Source organism: Paramormyrops kingsleyae, chromosome 10, assembly GCF_048594095.1.
Source record: "Paramormyrops kingsleyae isolate MSU_618 chromosome 10, PKINGS_0.4, whole genome shotgun sequence".
Lineage (NCBI taxonomy): Eukaryota > Metazoa > Chordata > Actinopteri > Osteoglossiformes > Mormyridae > Paramormyrops > Paramormyrops kingsleyae.
In genome coordinates this window covers 19386796-19403825 of record NC_132806.1, presented here as the reverse complement: position 1 = coordinate 19403825, position 17030 = coordinate 19386796, and the positions used below count along the sequence as shown (strand labels likewise).

At 47.3% G+C, this 17030-nt stretch overlaps 1 protein-coding gene across 4 annotated transcripts in view; it reads left to right on the top strand.

The window, feature by feature from the left end:
- The window catches only part of znf185 (zinc finger protein 185 with LIM domain), a 28666-nt gene that overhangs the window by 10909 nt on the left and 727 nt on the right, over positions 1 to 17030 (top strand). For 2 of the 4 annotated variants that reach the window (XM_072717456.1, XM_072717454.1), the window contains exons 19-42: positions 86 to 151; positions 3390 to 3449; positions 3551 to 3610; positions 3752 to 3811; positions 3990 to 4052; positions 7287 to 7346; positions 7448 to 7507; positions 7649 to 7708; positions 7882 to 7938; positions 8716 to 8793; positions 8973 to 9014; positions 9234 to 9320; positions 9790 to 9834; positions 10531 to 10602; positions 10964 to 11014; positions 11394 to 11438; positions 11530 to 11571; positions 11785 to 11850; positions 14320 to 14355; positions 15811 to 15864; positions 15987 to 16052; positions 16208 to 16276; positions 16446 to 16545; positions 16924 to 17022. In XM_072717456.1, the coding sequence (XP_072573557.1) occupies positions 86 to 151; positions 3390 to 3449; positions 3551 to 3610; positions 3752 to 3811; positions 3990 to 4052; positions 7287 to 7346; positions 7448 to 7507; positions 7649 to 7708; positions 7882 to 7938; positions 8716 to 8793; positions 8973 to 9014; positions 9234 to 9320; positions 9790 to 9834; positions 10531 to 10602; positions 10964 to 11014; positions 11394 to 11438; positions 11530 to 11571; positions 11785 to 11850; positions 14320 to 14355; positions 15811 to 15864; positions 15987 to 16052; positions 16208 to 16276; positions 16446 to 16545; positions 16924 to 17022 (1498 nt within the window). The remainder of the gene's footprint in view (positions 1 to 85; positions 152 to 3389; positions 3450 to 3550; positions 3611 to 3751; positions 3812 to 3989; positions 4053 to 7286; positions 7347 to 7447; positions 7508 to 7648; positions 7709 to 7881; positions 7939 to 8715; positions 8794 to 8972; positions 9015 to 9233; positions 9321 to 9789; positions 9835 to 10530; positions 10603 to 10963; positions 11015 to 11393; positions 11439 to 11529; positions 11572 to 11784; positions 11851 to 14319; positions 14356 to 15810; positions 15865 to 15986; positions 16053 to 16207; positions 16277 to 16445; positions 16546 to 16923; positions 17023 to 17030) is intronic. The other 2 variants (XM_072717455.1, XM_072717457.1) reach the window with 2 other exon arrangements.

Genomic DNA, 17030 nt, shown 5'->3' with positions numbered 1-17030 from the left:
CTGACCCTTCCATAAACACCGCTGATAATTACCATTAGAATAATCATTTAATTAATAATTACTAATTTTGTTTTTTTTCTGCCAGCACCTCTAAAGATGCTAAACCGGTTGAAGACCTGAAAAAGACAGAGACCCCAGCAGTTAAGGCCTGGTAAGGAGACACAGGACTGTAGTTTCACTAAAGCTGCCACATCATACACAGGCTTTGCATAAACAGACTGCACCTGAGGACATCACAGGAATCGCTTCCAGGTTTTCTTCTGCTTTTCGTGTCTGAGGTCTGGCCTTCACAGGTCCGAGTGCATAGTGGTGAGGCAGACGGTCTGATTGTGTCCCTTTGTTTGCTGTAACATATCTAATGTTATTCCGCTGCTCCAGGGCTGCATGTTCAGATGTGACCTGACCTGTGTCTCCCCTGAATTGCCTTTAGCGTGTAACTATTTGATTGTCCGGTTAAATACTGAAGTCCCATCTAGGATTGTTCTCGTCTTTATGTTCTATCCCTGCCAGGCAGGTGTCTGAGGAGCTCTGGCTTGGATTAGAAAAGCCATCCATCCATCCATCCATCCATCCATTCAGTAACTTCTGCTTATCCGAGGTTGGGTTGCGGGGGTAGCAGTCTCAGCAGGGAAACCCAGACATCCCTCTCCCCGGCCACTTCCTCCAGCTCCTCTGGGGGAATCCCGAGGCGTTCATAGTCCCTCCAGCGTGTCCTGGGTCTTCCCCGGGGCCTTCTCCCAGTCGGACATGCCCGGAACACCTCACCAGGGAGGCGTCCAGGAGGCATCCTAAGCAGATGCCCGAGCCACCTCATCTGGCTCCTCTCAATGCGGAGGAGCAGCAGCTCTACTCTCAGTCCCTCCCGAATGACCGAGCTCCTCACCCTATCTCTAAGGGAGAGCCCAGCCACTCTGCGGAGAAAACTCATTTCGGCTGCTTGCACTCGCGATCTCGTTCTCTCTGTCACTACCCACAGCTCGTGACCATAGGTGAGGGTAGGAACGTAGATTGACTAGTAAATCGAGAGCTTCGCCTTTTGGCTCAGCTCCTTCTTCACCACGACAGACCGATGCAGCTTCCGCATCACTGCTGACGGCGCACCGATCTGCCAGTCGATCTCCCGCTCCATCCTTCCCTCACTCGTGAACAAGACCCCGAGATACTTAAACTCCTCCACTTGGAGAAGGACTCCCTCCCCAACCTGGAGAGAGCACTCCACCTTTTTCTGGCTGAGGACCATGGTCTCGGATTTGGAGGTGCTGATTTTCATTCCAGCCGCTTCACACTCTGCTGCGAACTGCGCCAGTGAGAGCCGAAGGCCACGGTCCGATGAGGCCAACAGAACCACATCATCTGCAAAAACCAGAGACCTAATCCTGAGGTCACCAAACCGGACACCCTCAACGCCCTGGCTGTGCCTAGAAATTCTGTCCATAAAGGTTATGAACAGAATCAGTGATAAAGGGCAGCCCTGGCGGAGTCCAATAAATCCTTATAAGGCAGCCCAGCACCCCATACTCCCGGAGCACTCCCCAGAGGACTCTCCGAGGGAAACGGTCGAATGCCTTCTCGAAGTCCACAAAGCACATGTAGACTGATTGGGCAAACTCCCACGCACCCTCCAGGACCCTGCCGAGAGTATAGAGCTGGTCCACTGTTCCACGGCCAGGACGAAAACCACACTGCTCCTCCTGAATTCGAGATTCGACTATCCGACGGACCCTCCTCTCCAGCACCCCCAAATAGGCCTTACCAGGGAGGCTGAGGAGTGTGATCCCCCTATTGTTGGAACACCCCCTCCGGTGCCCCTTCTTGAAGAGGGGGACCACCACCCCGGTCTGCCAATCAAGAGGCACCGCCCCCGATGTCCACGCGATGTCACAGATGCGTGTCAACCAAGACAGCCCTGTAACATCCAGAGCCTTGAGGAACTCCGAGCGGATCTCATCCACCCCCGGGGCCCGGCCACCAAGGAGCTTTTTAACCACCTCAGCGACCTCTGCCCCAGAGATAGGCGAGTCCACCACCAAGTCCCCAGACTCTGCTTCCTCATTGGAAGGCATGTCGGTGGGATTGAGGAGGTCTTCGAAATATTTCTTCCACCGACCCACAACGTCCCAAGCTGAGGTCAGCAGCGCACCATCCCCACCATAAACAGTGTTGATGCTGCACCGCTTTCCCACCCTGAGACGCCGGATGGTGGACTAGAATCTCCTCGAAGCTGTCCGGAAGTCATTCTCCGTGGCCTCGCCAAACTCCTCCCATACCCGAGTTTTTGCCTCAGCGACCGCCGAAGCCGCGTTCCGCTCGGCCCGCTGGTACTCATCATCTGCTTCCGGAGTCCCACAGGCCAAAAAGGCCTGATAGGACTCCTTCTTCAGCTTGACGGCATCCCTCACCGCCGGTGTCCACCAGCGAGTTTGGGGATTGCCGCCATGACAAGCACCGACCACCTTATGGCTACAGCTCTTTTCAGCCGCCGCCACAATGGAGGCGCGGAACATGGCCCGAGAGAGGCTACCCTCTCATCCACCGCGGTAAACCCCAATGTACAGGGTCCAGCCAGGGGGCAATAAGTATGCCCACCCCAGTTTGGCGCCTCTCCCCGTGAGCAACTCCAGAGTGGAAGAAGGTTCCTTCGAGGAGATTGGTTCCAGAGCCCAAGCCGTGCGTCGAGGCGAGCCCGACTACATCTAGTCGGAACCTCACAGCCTCGCGCACCAGCTCAGGCTCCTTCCCCACCAGAGAGGTGACATTCCATGTCCCTAGAGCTAGCTTCTGCAGCCGAGGATCGGACCTCCAAGGTCTCCGCCTTCGGCCACTGCCCAGCTCACACTGCACCCGACCCCCATGGCCCCTCTTACAGGTGGTGAGCCCATTTGAGGGGGGACCCATGTGCCTCCTTCAGGCTGTGCCCGACCAGGCCCCATGGGTGCAGGTCTGGCCACCAGGCACTCGCCATCGAGCCCCACCGCCAGGCCTGGCTCCAGGGGGCGGTGACCCGTATCCGGGCAAGGGAAATCGTGGATCCAATATTTTGTTCATCATTAGGGGTCTTGTGAGCTGCACTTCGTCTGGTTCCTCACCCAGGACCTGTTTGCCTTGGGTGACCCTACCAGTGGCATAAAGCCCCGGGCAACTTAGCTCCTGGGATCATTGGAACACGCAAACCCCCCCACCACGATAAGGTGTCGGCTCCAGGAGAGGATTAGAAAAGTCATTAGCTGTAATACATTCATAATTACAACCACTGCTCAAAGTGGCCAATGATTTCTGGGGGTCCCAAAAATGGCATTCAGTGTTCTTTCTTACTGGGGGGTCCTAGACTCCCCTCTCATTTTCATCTGTGATTGTAACAGTTCTGCTGGATTTGTTTTACCCTCCTGCAGCTCGGTGGAGACACCGAAAGTGCCCCCTCCTTCTGCTCCTGCCCCTGTCGTCTCCACCAGGTAGAATAATTACCCCTCTCATATATTCACAAATTTCACATCTCATATGTTTTCTTGATTAACTGCAGATCACTGCTAATCAATTTAATACTTATTCACAGCCCCAAAGAGTCTAAGCCAGTCGTGGAACAGAAAACCGAGACCCCTGCTGTTAAGAGCAGGTAATGATATATAAAATGTGAGGCCAGTCAGTCTGTAACAGCACACAGAGGGCGTCTACAATCCGCGCTGCCTGGATAAGCGAGAGCATGAAATGTGCTGGTTAGTATTAATCACTCTGCATTTATCGTACTGTCTTACAGCTCAGTGGAAATGCCCAAAGTGCCCCCAGCTGTTGTTCCTGCCCCGGTCGTCCCCACCAGGTAGGATAAAAGCCCCTCTCATGGCATGACCACCTACGGTCCTGCCTCACTTCATTTCTCTACTTTTGCATGACATCATATGACCGTCTCCTGACCCTTCCATAAACACCGCTGATAATTACCATTAGAATAATCATTTAATTAATAATTACTAATTTTGTTTTTTTTCTGCTACCAGCTCTAAAGATGCTAAACTGGTTGAAGACCTGAAAAAGACAGAGACCCCAGCAGTTAAGGCCTGGTAAGGAGACACAGGACTGTGGTTTCACTAAAGCTGTCACATCATACACAGGCTTTGCATAAACAGGCTGCACCTGAGGACATCACATGAATCGCTTCCAGGTTTTCTTCTGCTTTTCGTGTCTGAGGTCTGGCCTTCACAGGTCCGAGTGCATAGTGGTGAGGCAGACGGTCTGATTGTGTCCCTTTGTTTGCTGTAACATATCTAATGTTATTCCGCTGCTCCAGGGCTGCATGTTCAGATGTGACCTGACCTGTGTCTCCCCTGAATTGCCTTTAGCGTGTAACTATTTGATTGTCCGGTTAAATACTGAAGTCCCATCTAGGATTGTTCTCGTCTTTATGTTCTATCCCTGCCAGGCAGGTGTCTGAGGAGCTCTGGCTTGGATTAGAAAAGCCATCCATCCATTCATCCATCCATTCAGTAACTTCTGCTTATCCGAGGTTGGGTTGCGGGGGTAGCAGTCTCAGCAGGGAAACCCAGACATCCCTCTCCCCGGCCACTTCCTCCAGCTCCTCTGGGGGAATCCCGAGGCGTTCATAGTCCCTCCAGCGTGTCCTGGGTCTTCCCCGGGGCCTTCTCCCAGTCGGACATGCCCGGAACACCTCACCAGGGAGGCGTCCAGGAGGCATCCTAAGCAGATGCCCGAGCCACCTCATCTGGCTCCTCTCAATGCGGAGGAGCAGCAGCTCAACTCTCAGTCCCTCCCGAATGACCGAGCTCCTCACCCTATCTCTAAGGGAGAGCCCAGCCACTCTGCGGAGAAAACTCATTTCGGCTGCTTGCACTCGCGATCTCGTTCTCTCTGTCACTACCCACAGCTCGTGACCATAGGTGAGGGTAGGAACGTAGATTGACTAGTAAATCGAGAGCTTCGCCTTTTGGCTCAGCTCCTTCTTCACCACGACAGACCGATGCAGCGTCCGCATCACTGCTGACGGCGCACCGATCTGCCAGTCGATCTCCCGCTCCATCCTTCCCTCACTCGTGAACAAGACCCCGAGATACTTAAACTCCTCCACTTGGAGAAGGACTCCCTCCCCAACCTGGAGAGAGCACTCCACCTTTTTCTGGCTGAGGACCATGGTCTCGGATTTGGAGGTGCTGATTTTCATTCCAGCCGCTTCACACTCTGCTGCGAACTGCGCCAGTGAGAGCCGAAGGCCACGGTCCGATGAGGCCAACAGAACCACATCATCTGCAAAAACCAGAGACCTAATCCTGAGGTCACCAAACCGGACACCCTCAACGCCCTGGCTGTGCCTAGAAATTCTGTCCATAAAGGTTATGAACAGAATCAGTGATAAAGGGCAGCCCTGGCGGAGTCCAATAAATCCTTATAAGGCAGCCCAGCACCCCATACTCCCGGAGCACTCCCCAGAGGACTCTCCGAGGGAAACGGTCGAATGCCTTCTCGAAGTCCACAAAGCACATGTAGACTGATTGGGCAAACTCCCACGCACCCTCCAGGACCCTGCCGAGAGTATAGAGCTGGTCCACTGTTCCACGGCCAGGACGAAAACCACACTGCTCCTCCTGAATTCGAGATTCGACTATCCGACGGACCCTCCTCTCCAGCACCCCCAAATAGGCCTTACCAGGGAGGCTGAGGAGTGTGATCCCCCTATTGTTGGAACACCCCCTCCGGTGCCCCTTCTTGAAGAGGGGGACCACCACCCCGGTCTGCCAATCAAGAGGCACCGCCCCCGATGTCCACGCGATGCCACAGATGCGTGTCAACCAAGACAGCCCTGTAACATCCAGAGCCTTGAGGAACTCCGAGCGGATCTCATCCACCCCCGGGGCCCGGCCACCAAGGAGCTTTTTAACCACCTCAGCGACCTCTGCCCCAGAGATAGGCGAGTCCACCACCAAGTCCCCAGACTCTGCTTCCTCATTGGAAGGCATGTCGGTGGGATTGAGGAGGTCTTCGAAATATTTCTTCCACCGACCCACAACGTCCCAAGCTGAGGTCAGCAGCGCACCATCCCCACCATAAACAGTGTTGATGCTGCACCGCTTTCCCACCCTGAGACGCCGGATGGTGGACTAGAATCTCCTCGAAGCTGTCCGGAAGTCATTCTCCGTGGCCTCGCCAAACTCCTCCCATACCCGAGTTTTTGCCTCAGCGACCGCCGAAGCCGCGTTCCGCTCGGCCCGCTGGTACTCATCATCTGCTTCCGGAGTCCCACAGGCCAAAAAGGCCTGATAGGACTCCTTCTTCAGCTTGACGGCATCCCTCACCGCCGGTGTCCACCAGCGAGTTTGGGGATTGCCGCCATGACAAGCACCGACCACCTTATGGCTACAGCTCTTTTCAGCCGCCGCCACAATGGAGGCGCGGAACATGGCCCGAGAGAGGCTACCCTCTCATCCACCGCGGTAAACCCCAATGTACAGGGTCCAGCCAGGGGGCAATAAGTATGCCCACCCCAGTTTGGCGCCTCTCCCCGTGAGCAACTCCAGAGTGGAAGAAGGTCCCTTCGAGGAGATTGGTTCCAGAGCCCAAGCCGTGCGTCGAGGCGAGCCCGACTACATCTAGTCGGAACCTCACAGCCTCGCGCACCAGCTCAGGCTCCTTCCCCACCAGAGAGGTGACATTCCATGTCCCTAGAGCTAGCTTCTGCAGCCGAGGATCGGACCTCCAAGGTCTCCGCCTTCGGCCACTGCCCAGCTCACACTGCACCCGACCCCTATGGCCCCTCTTACAGGTGGTGAGCCCATTTGAGGGGGGACCCATGTGCCTCCTTCAGGCTGTGCCCGACCAGGCCCCATGGGTGCAGGTCTGGCCACCAGGCACTCGCCATCGAGCCCCACCGCCAGGCCTGGCTCCAGGGGGCGGTGACCCGTATCCGGGCAAGGGAAATCGTGGATCCAATATTTTGTTCATCATTAGGGGTCTTGTGAGCTGCACTTCGTCTGGTTCCTCACCCAGGACCTGTTTGCCTTGGGTGACCCTACCAGTGGCATAAAGCCCCGGGCAACTTAGCTCCTGGGATCATTGGAACACGCAAACCCCCCCACCACGATAAGGTGTCGGCTCCAGGAGAGGATTAGAAAAGTCATTAGCTGTAATACATTCATAATTACAACCACTGCTCAAAGTGGCCAATGATTTCTGGGGGTCCCAAAAATGGCATTCAGTGTTCTTTCTTACTGGGGGGTCCTAGACTCCGCTCTCATTTTCATCTGTGATTGTAACAGTTCTGCTGGATTTGTTTTACCCTCCTGCAGCTCGGTGGAGACACCGAAAGTGCCCCCTCCTTCTGCTCCTGCCCCTGTCGTCTCCACCAGGTAGAATAATTACCCCTCTCATATATTCACAAATTTCACATCTCATATGTTTTCTTGATTAACTGCAGATCACTGCTAATCAATTTAATATTTATTCACAGCCCCAAAGAGTCTAAGCCAGTCGTGGAACAGAAAACCGAGACCCCTGCTGTTAAGAGCAGGTAATGATATATAAAATGTGAGGCCAGTCAGTCTGTAACAGCACACAGAGGGCGTCTACAATCCGCGCTGCCTGGATAAGCGAGAGCATGAAATGTGCTGGTTAGTATTAATCACTCTGCATTTATCGTACTGTCTTACAGCTCAGTGGAAATGCCCAAAGTGCCCCCAGCTGTTGTTCCTGCCCCGGTCGTCCCCACCAGGTAGGATACAAGCCCCTCTCATGGCATGACCACCTACGGTCCTGCCACACTTCATTTCTCTACTTTTGCAGGACACCATATGACCGTCTCCTGGCCCTTCCATAAACACCGCTGATAATTACCATTAGTTTAATTGTTAATTAATGCTTACTAATTTTTTTTTCTACTACCAGCTCTAAAGATACTAAACTGGTTGAGGAACTGAAAAAGACGCCAGCAGTTAAGGCCTGGTACGAACATACATTCATTATTATGACCACTGATTTTTGCAGGTCCCCTAAAAAGCATGATGAACTACAATGGCGTTCAGTTTTCTTTCTTATTGACGGTCCTAGACTCCCCTTTCATTTTGAACTATGATTATAACTATAATTTGTTTTACCTTCCTGCAGCTCAGTAATTTTCCTGCCGTTTCTGCAATCTCCTGTAGCTACAAACTGTGTTTTTTGATGCTAAGTTAGTCCTGGAACAGAAAAACAAAAATACAATTAACACCAGGAGCCTGCATCTTGAAACACAATTTCTTGGTTAGCTGGATAACTCGGATTTAAGGTGTCCCAGTTGAAATGGACTTCATCTTTGTTCACTTACATTTTCCCCAGACTACCTTAAATCCAAGAAGTTCTCTTGCTAAACCAGTAAAATCTAGCTTCATGATATAGGTCCAAGGTAGGGCAACACAGAGATGCAAGATTAACAAAATGCACGTGACAACAGCAGGTTTTACGTGAGCACCGGCTGCTATCGTGCTGAAACTGCATCAAAACTACATCACAAACATTTCTTTTAGAGAAAATCCTGCAGCAACAAAAGGCCCCACGCCAATTCGTGGATCATGTGACTATGTGTCAGTAGTGTGTGTGGTGTTAATGTTGTAGTTGTGTACTTCTCACAAACGAGTAGCGTGCATTGAGAATGCAGGCACTGCACATGCATGATCTCTTTTAGCTTAAGGCTTTAAGCCATCCTGTAGCTCTGTATGATAATTTTCCGTCTCCTTACTGCAGTTCACCTGCTAAAGCTGAACAAGCCCCAAAGCCCAGGAAAAACTTAGACAATCAGGACCTCATCTCTCTGGCTGAAAGGTTTGTTTAAATAAAGTACCATTCATTATTATATGTATATATAGCAGTAGCGGCAGTTCTTCGTTTTAGTGAGCAGTGTGGGTTTTGCATTCTACACATACTTCGAGTCAGAATTTTTACGCTTTACACTGTGATTTTGTGTATTTGCTTAACACTGCTTTGCTCCCTGTCTCCGGCAGTGGGGAAAAGTTTTTAGACCCCCTTCCCAGTGTACCTGAGAGGTAGGTTGGTCTTGTGCTTGCCAAAAACATGCCGATACAGTAACATTTTGAGAGCTAATGTCTCATACTAAGAATCTATGACGAGCATTGTGGAATGCATGTGAACAGAAACAGCATTTGTAAAAATTTACACATATGAATAATGCTGTTAAGTATGGTGTTAAGTACATTTAAATAAGGGTAAAAAAGTGTCAAAGATATATTCTCTTTTACCATCAGCCATAAGACTCAGATAGATCAGAAAACAAGCATCTCATTGGACACGCTGGCTGATGATGTCATCCCATTCGGCATTAAATCCATCAGGTAAGTGTGAGAAAAAGAACATCCATCCATCTTCCAACCCACTTATCCTACTGGGTCGCAAGGGGTCTGGAGCCTATCCCGGAAGGAAAGGGCACGAGGCAGGGAACAACCCTGGACAGGAGGCCAGCCCATTGCAGGGCACACTCACACACCATTCACTCACACATGTACACCTACGGGCAATTTAGTAACTCCAATTAGCCTCAGTATGTCTTTGGACTGTGGGGGGAAACCGGAGTGCCGGAAGGAAACCCCACGACGACACGGGGAGAACATGCAAACTCCACACACATGGAACCCAGGCGGAGATTTGAACCCAGGTCCCAGAGGTGTAAGGCAACAGTGCTAACCACTGCACCACCATGTCACCCCAGAAAAAGAACAATAAAGCTGAATTAACTTTGTTCTCATTAATGTTTCTCTGCCACTTGCCATCTTCCTGTCTCACATCTTGCATTTCCTACCTCAGCAGCAGTGACTCAGCCAAAGCCAAGGAACCCATTACTACCCAGAGGTAAAAACCTCAATGTTTTGTCTCTGCTTTTCATGGAACTTTAAAGCGTCCAGGAGGAATGATTTCCTCTTTCTGCTGTTCTCTCAGTCCCACCAAGTCCACTATGACAACAACAACATCAACACAAAACACACTGGTCCTCACTTTGACAACATATGTCAAAAATCCTATTTTCATTTATCTGTCGCCATGATATGTATTTACTTCTGCAGCCTACATGTGACATTGTGTAGCTCAGTGTTTCCCATTCCAGTCCTTGGCGACCTGCAGACGGTCCATGATTTTGCTCCCTCCCAAACAGTCCACATTTTTGCTCCCTTCCAGCTCCCTGCCAGACAGTCCACATTTTTGCTCCCTCCCAGGTAGGGAGCTGAGATGGAGCAAAAATGTGGACTGTCTTTGAGTGCCCAAGGACTGGACTGGGAAACATTTAACTAGGGAGCTGGGAGGGAGCAAAAATGTGGACTATCTGTGAGTTCCCAAGGACTGGATTGGGAAACATTGAACTATAGCTGATAAGACAGAGAAGTATCCTTTGCACGTCCTTTCCTATTCTGGTTTGGCTGTTGATGTTTGTTTGAGAGTGAGCAGTGATTTCATCAGTATTCTGTATCTGAGATTTGGAGACTGAGTACATATCTGGTTCTGAAGCTGAGACTGATACTGAGGCCTGTTTGTTTCTGATGTCACCTTTAGAGGCACAGAGCAGAAAGCCAGAGAAGGTCCTTCCAGCACACAGACAGTGACCACATCTGTCACAAAAATCATGTAATTATTTAAAGGCTGTAATTTACTCCATGTTTAGACAAATATGATGGAAATACATTGTAAAAGCCAGTAATGTAATAATATTTCCATTCTTAATGTAATAAAAGTCAATAACTGGCCAATAATGTAATATGTTTCTGATTCAGAAATTTTTGTACATAATTGGTATTGGTATTATTAGCAGTTATTACATTACTGGAAATTATTACATTATTGGGTGCCAGGTGTGTTTATGTATAATAAGTGTATGCTCTACATGATACTGAAAAAATTGTGTTACAATTATGGCTTAAGTAATATATATCAATAGTCTGATTTATTTTCATTTTCATTCTAATAGATAGTATTGTTTGTATCTCAGCTCCACAGATCCCAGTCCTCTTAAAGAACCACCCAAATCCAGTGATATCAGGTGAGGCAGCATCTGCACCCAGTCCCGTTTGCAGTGAAAAATCAACAGTGTCAAGTAAAACCATCTCACAGTTAGTTTATTGTAATTTGCATAGTTTTTTTTCAAATGTGGTTTATAATTTCATACATTAAGACAGCTGGATGATTAAAGTTCAGGATATATGTAAGATCCAGATATTTCAGCTTTGTGTCAGAAATGCAGCTTTTTAAAAAAAACTAATTTAGTGTGTGCACTTTAATTATATGTACAGTGCTATTTATAAGTACTCGGTACTCTTCAGTAAAATATGTTCAATGGAGGACGAACTCTCCAAAACATTGCAATTTAGATGCTTAGATGACATAGTCCAACATCCACTAAAAAACTATTCTGTGTTCAGTGTCATGGATCTGTTTGACCCTTTTCCTGTGGACCCCAACAAAAGGTAAAGGCATTGGCATTAATATTTATCCTTTGTGGGAAAACTTAGACCATACATGTTATCGGAATGATAATCAATAAATACTGTGTTTTAGATCCACAACGCCAGTTTCTCCATTGAAAAGAGCAGAGGACAGGTGAGATCTTACCTGTTCCATTAGTCCTGGTTTCATCTAGGAGCACAGGGCAGTGAATGTTATTGAGGGTAACAGAAATTAAACAGAAGACAACAGAATATCAAAGCAAGACTGGAGCTGAGTGTGGTATTGACTAGTCAACTAAACCCTAAGGAGATGGTGCTCCTGATAAACTTGCAGTTGATGTCATTTATTTTTTGCATCGCCTTTCAGCTTTGAGGAGGACCTTAATGACCTCTGTGATGACCAGGAAAATTTCACTATCACAGTGGAGAAAATGTGAGTCAACTCTCTTCCTCAGAGCCTCAAGGATTATGCAGTTGACATCATTGTTTAACCCAGTGATAAAAAATTTATCTGAAATTTTGTACACCACTACTTTTATAAGTAAACAGAATTGTATTTATTTACTATATAATTAATAACTCACAGTTCAAAGGAACACCTTGACCTTCACTTGAAGTAGGTTCCTTCAAAGTCGGGTGGGGTGCTAGTAATATTGTAGCCTGAACAGCTCTTTTTAATGCTTAAGAGAGAATTTTATTCAAATGAACTACAACTTTGTGTATTACAATTGTAGACACAGGCGAATGCTTTCTGTAAAACAATGTCAAATGTTAAGTAAATTACTCAAGATGTAGGCTATAGTTGAAACTGCATCCTTCAGGCCAAAAGTCTCTATGAACTATTGACTGATACTTTTGTTCAGTGAAAAAGGGTATCAATTTTCATAGTTGTCCAATATGTCTGGCTAAATCATTTTTTTCTGTATTCTGTAGGAAATCTTGACTGTAGTTTTCATGTAATGGGCAGCAAGGTGACCCTGTGGATGGCATAGTTGCCTCAAACATTCAGGGTTGGAGGGGTCACATCCCTCCTGTGCTCTGTGCATGTGTGGTATCTGCATATTCTTCCTGTATAGGTTTCACTCTAAGTCAGCGTTTCTCATCCCAGTCCTCAGGGACCCTTAGACATTCCACACATGGGTCCCAGCCAATCAAGAACACTAAATGCAGACATCCCAACCTGCAAAAACTCATTTCAGGGAGGTCCCCCCCCCCGAAGGGAAATTACTTTATTTCACACAAGAGAATTTCTACATTGGCCATATGTATAATTTTTTGTTAATTAATTTTTTCTAGCCAGCACAATAAATTTCGAAGGCTCCACTGAACCGATAACTTCGGTCCTCGAGAAGTTAAATAAAAGCCCGCCCGCACTGAAATCTGATTGGCTTATTTTGCTAAGTAGACCAATCAGGATGCTGTCTGTCTAGCACGGGCTACATGAACAGGCACACACGCAGGGATCCATACATACGCACGCACGCACGCATTCCATCGTGCGCGCGATTTTCTCAAGTGCGTGATGGACACGTTACTGTCTCGCGCGCATGCTCTTGTGTGCTTGCTCTAGTTTCCGGGACATTTTATTCAATTTGCGGGCATCAGGGAGCCGCTATCAATATGCGGGAGACTCCCGGAACTTCCGGGAGACTTGGGATGTCTGTAAATGCCTGATATAGGTGTGTTCAGAACTGGGAGGCACCAAAAATGTAGACTGTCATGCAGTCCCTGAGGACCTGGTTGAGAAAACACTGATCTAGATGCTCCAAATTGTTAGCATAATTGGCATAATCCCCTAAGGTGGCAGAGTTTGTGCCAGTGTGCTCTGAGGCGTACTATGCAGATTACCACCTGGATCGGCTGCAGGACGCCTTGTGACCCTGACTAGGATAAGTGGTTAGGACAGTGTTTCCCAACCCGGTCCTCAGAAACCCCCTGATAGTCCATGTTTTTGCTCCCTCCCAACTTCCACCACATCGGTACCAGATATTTGGTGTTCTTCACTGGCTGGGACCAAAAGTGTGGACTGTCTGGAAGTCCCTGAGGACCGGGTTGGGAAACCCTGGGTTAGGAGATAGAGAGTTTCCGTGTACTTGCTTGTCCACGTGCATACCAGAAACTGCCATTCATCGTGTGACAAGCAGACAACACCCATCATATTAGTTCATGATTCAGACAACAAGTATGAAACACTAATAAACTCCTTTAGCATACAGTATAATTCAGTAGGATAGAATTTCAAGTTGTGAAATGTGGTAAAGTCACCAAATGTCATGGCAACACAGGAGGTAGTGCTCTTGTTTCACAGCCGTATAAGAAATATATATATATATATATATATATATATATATATATATATATATATATATACACACACACACACACACACACACACACACACACACACACACACGTATATAATATGTGATTGGTCAGATATGCTATGACCAAGTTTGTTGGAGGAGCATTAATTCCTTGTAAGATTTAGGGGGCGGCAGCACTTTGCAGGGGGCCTTGAATACATACAATTATACATAAAATATGGCCCCAAAGTGGCATTTTGTCAGGGGGGCTAGAATTTCTCCGTACAACCGTGACTGTGACACTGGGACAGGAACCTATAGGCAGGGAGAGAAACAGTTCTTTACAGATGCAGTTACAGTAGAACCGTGGCAAACTAGGGCAGGGACACGCCTCTGACTGGAATATCAGGAGAGACTTGGTGTGCCGTAAGTCACATTGCCATCTCAGTTACTAACCACAGGTTCTGTGAAAGTGGGAGTGCAAAAGCAAGAGGCTTAATAAGAGAAAGACGGCAGGGCAGAGACTTATATGCTCACGGTGTACCTACACGTTACTCCTGGACTGCTAGTGTAATCCTCTGCTGCCTTCTTCATTGCAGTGAGCCACACAATCCGTCACCATCTCCAATGGACAGGTAAGTCTCTATTCCTGTGTCAAAGTCATCTTTTGATTGTTTGTGAGAGTTAAACATCCATTATGTGTGTAGTTCTTGTTTTATATGGTTGTTTTATCGTGTGACATAAAGCTTGATGGGAAATGCCATCAAGCCTGTACAGCTTTTTCTAGTACAGAAAAGATATTACAGTTCTTGGGAATAACTGTGTGGCTTCATAGATGCAGCTGTCTGGAGATACACTATGTAAAGTTGCCGTCATCTCGATGGCCATTGTAGTACGAATACATAATCACTCGTGGTTTCTAACTTATACATGTACTGTGTTTGGTCATAACTGTAGATTTTCTAGTTGCCTCTCCCTAAATACACACCCTTAATTAGGTCAACAAGACTGGTCTAACTGGTTTAGATAAAGAAAACATTCAGACAAATGCAAAGGTGAAGAAGTAGACATATGTATGTATGAGAGTTTTGTGAAAATGTGAAAAGGTGAATATGTGGAAACAAATTTTGGGTTTTCCTTTTTGTTAAGTAACAGGACACATTCGGGTTTAAGTTAATTTATGGCTGCTCTCAAATCAGAATGACAGTCACTCCTCCAGAGATGTATCAATCAAGTGGAAGTTTTCATACAGCAGATTTTCTGTTTTATTTCACGAATGAAATACATGTAATCTGGATGCAGAACTGTGAGAGTCACGCATCACTCAACGATGGGAATATCTTCTGAGAAATGCACTATTAGGGAATTTTGTCGTTGTGTGGACGTCATAATGTACTTACACAAACCAAGATATTATAGTTTGCTACACAGGCTACAGTATACTTTCTAAGTTAAAATAGTACACTCAAAACTAATGATTAAAGTACAGTACAGTAAATACATAAACCATTATAACATAGCTGTTATCATTAATGAGAATTACATACTGTACATAATTATGTGTGCACTATACTTCTACACAACTGGCAATGCAATAGGGTTGTTTACACAAGCATCACCACAAATGTGCGGCAGGATTTTTCAGCTCCGTTATTATCTTACGGGACCATTGTATATGCAGTCCTCTGTTGACCGAAACATCATTATGCAGTGCATGAGTGTCTTTCAGTACATTTTGAAATGCATAGAACATCATATTGATCTCATTGCTTAAATTATAATGGGGAAATGTTTCGTTTTTGTATAATTGTGTTATGATGATCTGTCATTTGAGACGTCTTAGTTCCGTTCATATTAATTGTAACTGGAAGAATATTGTGTAACTTTACTTAAGGGATTGCTTAATTAATTAACCTGAAACTAAGTGTTAATTATGTACTGATGCCACGTTCATTCATAATTAAGCAATCAAAAGAGTTCATGCGGCTACTATATTTGTTCATTATTTGTGTAGTAGTAACTGAGTTACTAAGTTACTTGTGCTCCCTTGAGTAAAATATTACCAAACATTTTTTGTGTGTCCCAAACAGCTCCTTTGAAGCCACTAGCCAGAAAGCCACCCCCTCGGAAACTGAATCCAAGAAGTAAGTTGAGGGGCATTGCTACCATGTCAGGATTAGTGGGTGCATGTGTTGAACTTTGACCTTCAGAACCCATCCAGCGGGCACTGCTTCAGGCTAATGGCTGTACCTTCGCCCATACTCAGGGGTATTGTGCTACTGAAGGAATACGTCAACACGAAACCGGCTACAGGGATCTCCAACAACGACCTGTAAGTGCATCTTGAGAATCTGCTACACTATGAAGGCTTTGGATGCTGTTGAAGGAGTTAAATTTAAGTTATTTAGACATTGCTGTCATCTGCTGTTGCTGAGGCAGAAGGCATGGTGTCTTATTCGTGGTCTTGTGCACCTTCTTACCTTGCAGATTCTCCGGCGACTATATTTCATCCAGTGTTTCCAGTTACAACTACAGCAGCCCTACATCTATCTCCAGGTGGGCTTCTTCACAAGCCTGCAATACTGACACACGCCTTCATTATATAAAGTGCATTTTATCTCTAATGCCCATAACGCTTATCTCAATTTAACGTGAGGGATTTCCGTGAGCACTCAGCATGCATGGTTTATTGATGAAACCTATGCAAATACCCTCCTGTCTGCAGCACATCGAGCGCCTGCACATACTGTGGGCTGCCAGTGGGCAGTGAGGCCAAGATCACCATTGAGCACCTGAACATCTCTTGCCACCCAGCCTGCTTCAAGGTAAAGTTTTGATCAGGGGTGCAGGAGGGGCATGGATTCCCTAGCAGATTCGGGGGGGTGGTGGTGAATACGTAAAATGATATGTAAAATTGGGCCAGGGGTGGCATTTTGTCAGGGGGCCCAGAATTTCTAGGTACTCCTGTAGTGATACTATTATTTAAATCTTTATTTGACCAATTGAAGTTTTACACAAATGGTGTAACAAATACTTTGGGCAGTCTTTTGAGGTCGCTATGTCTTTGTCACTATGAGATAATAGATGAGTCAAGATGTTGGGGTGGCACTGATCAGCACGGCATCATATTTCGGGGATAGTGTACTTGTGGTGTTCTCTTGATGTTGTGTGTCGACATTACTGACATCTACGGTATATTGCAGTGTGGCATGTGTGGTAAGCCCATGGGAGACCTGCTGTACAGCATGTTCCTGCACAAAGGTGTGGTCCACTGCGAGAGCTGCTACGCCAACACCATCTAGGTGAGGTA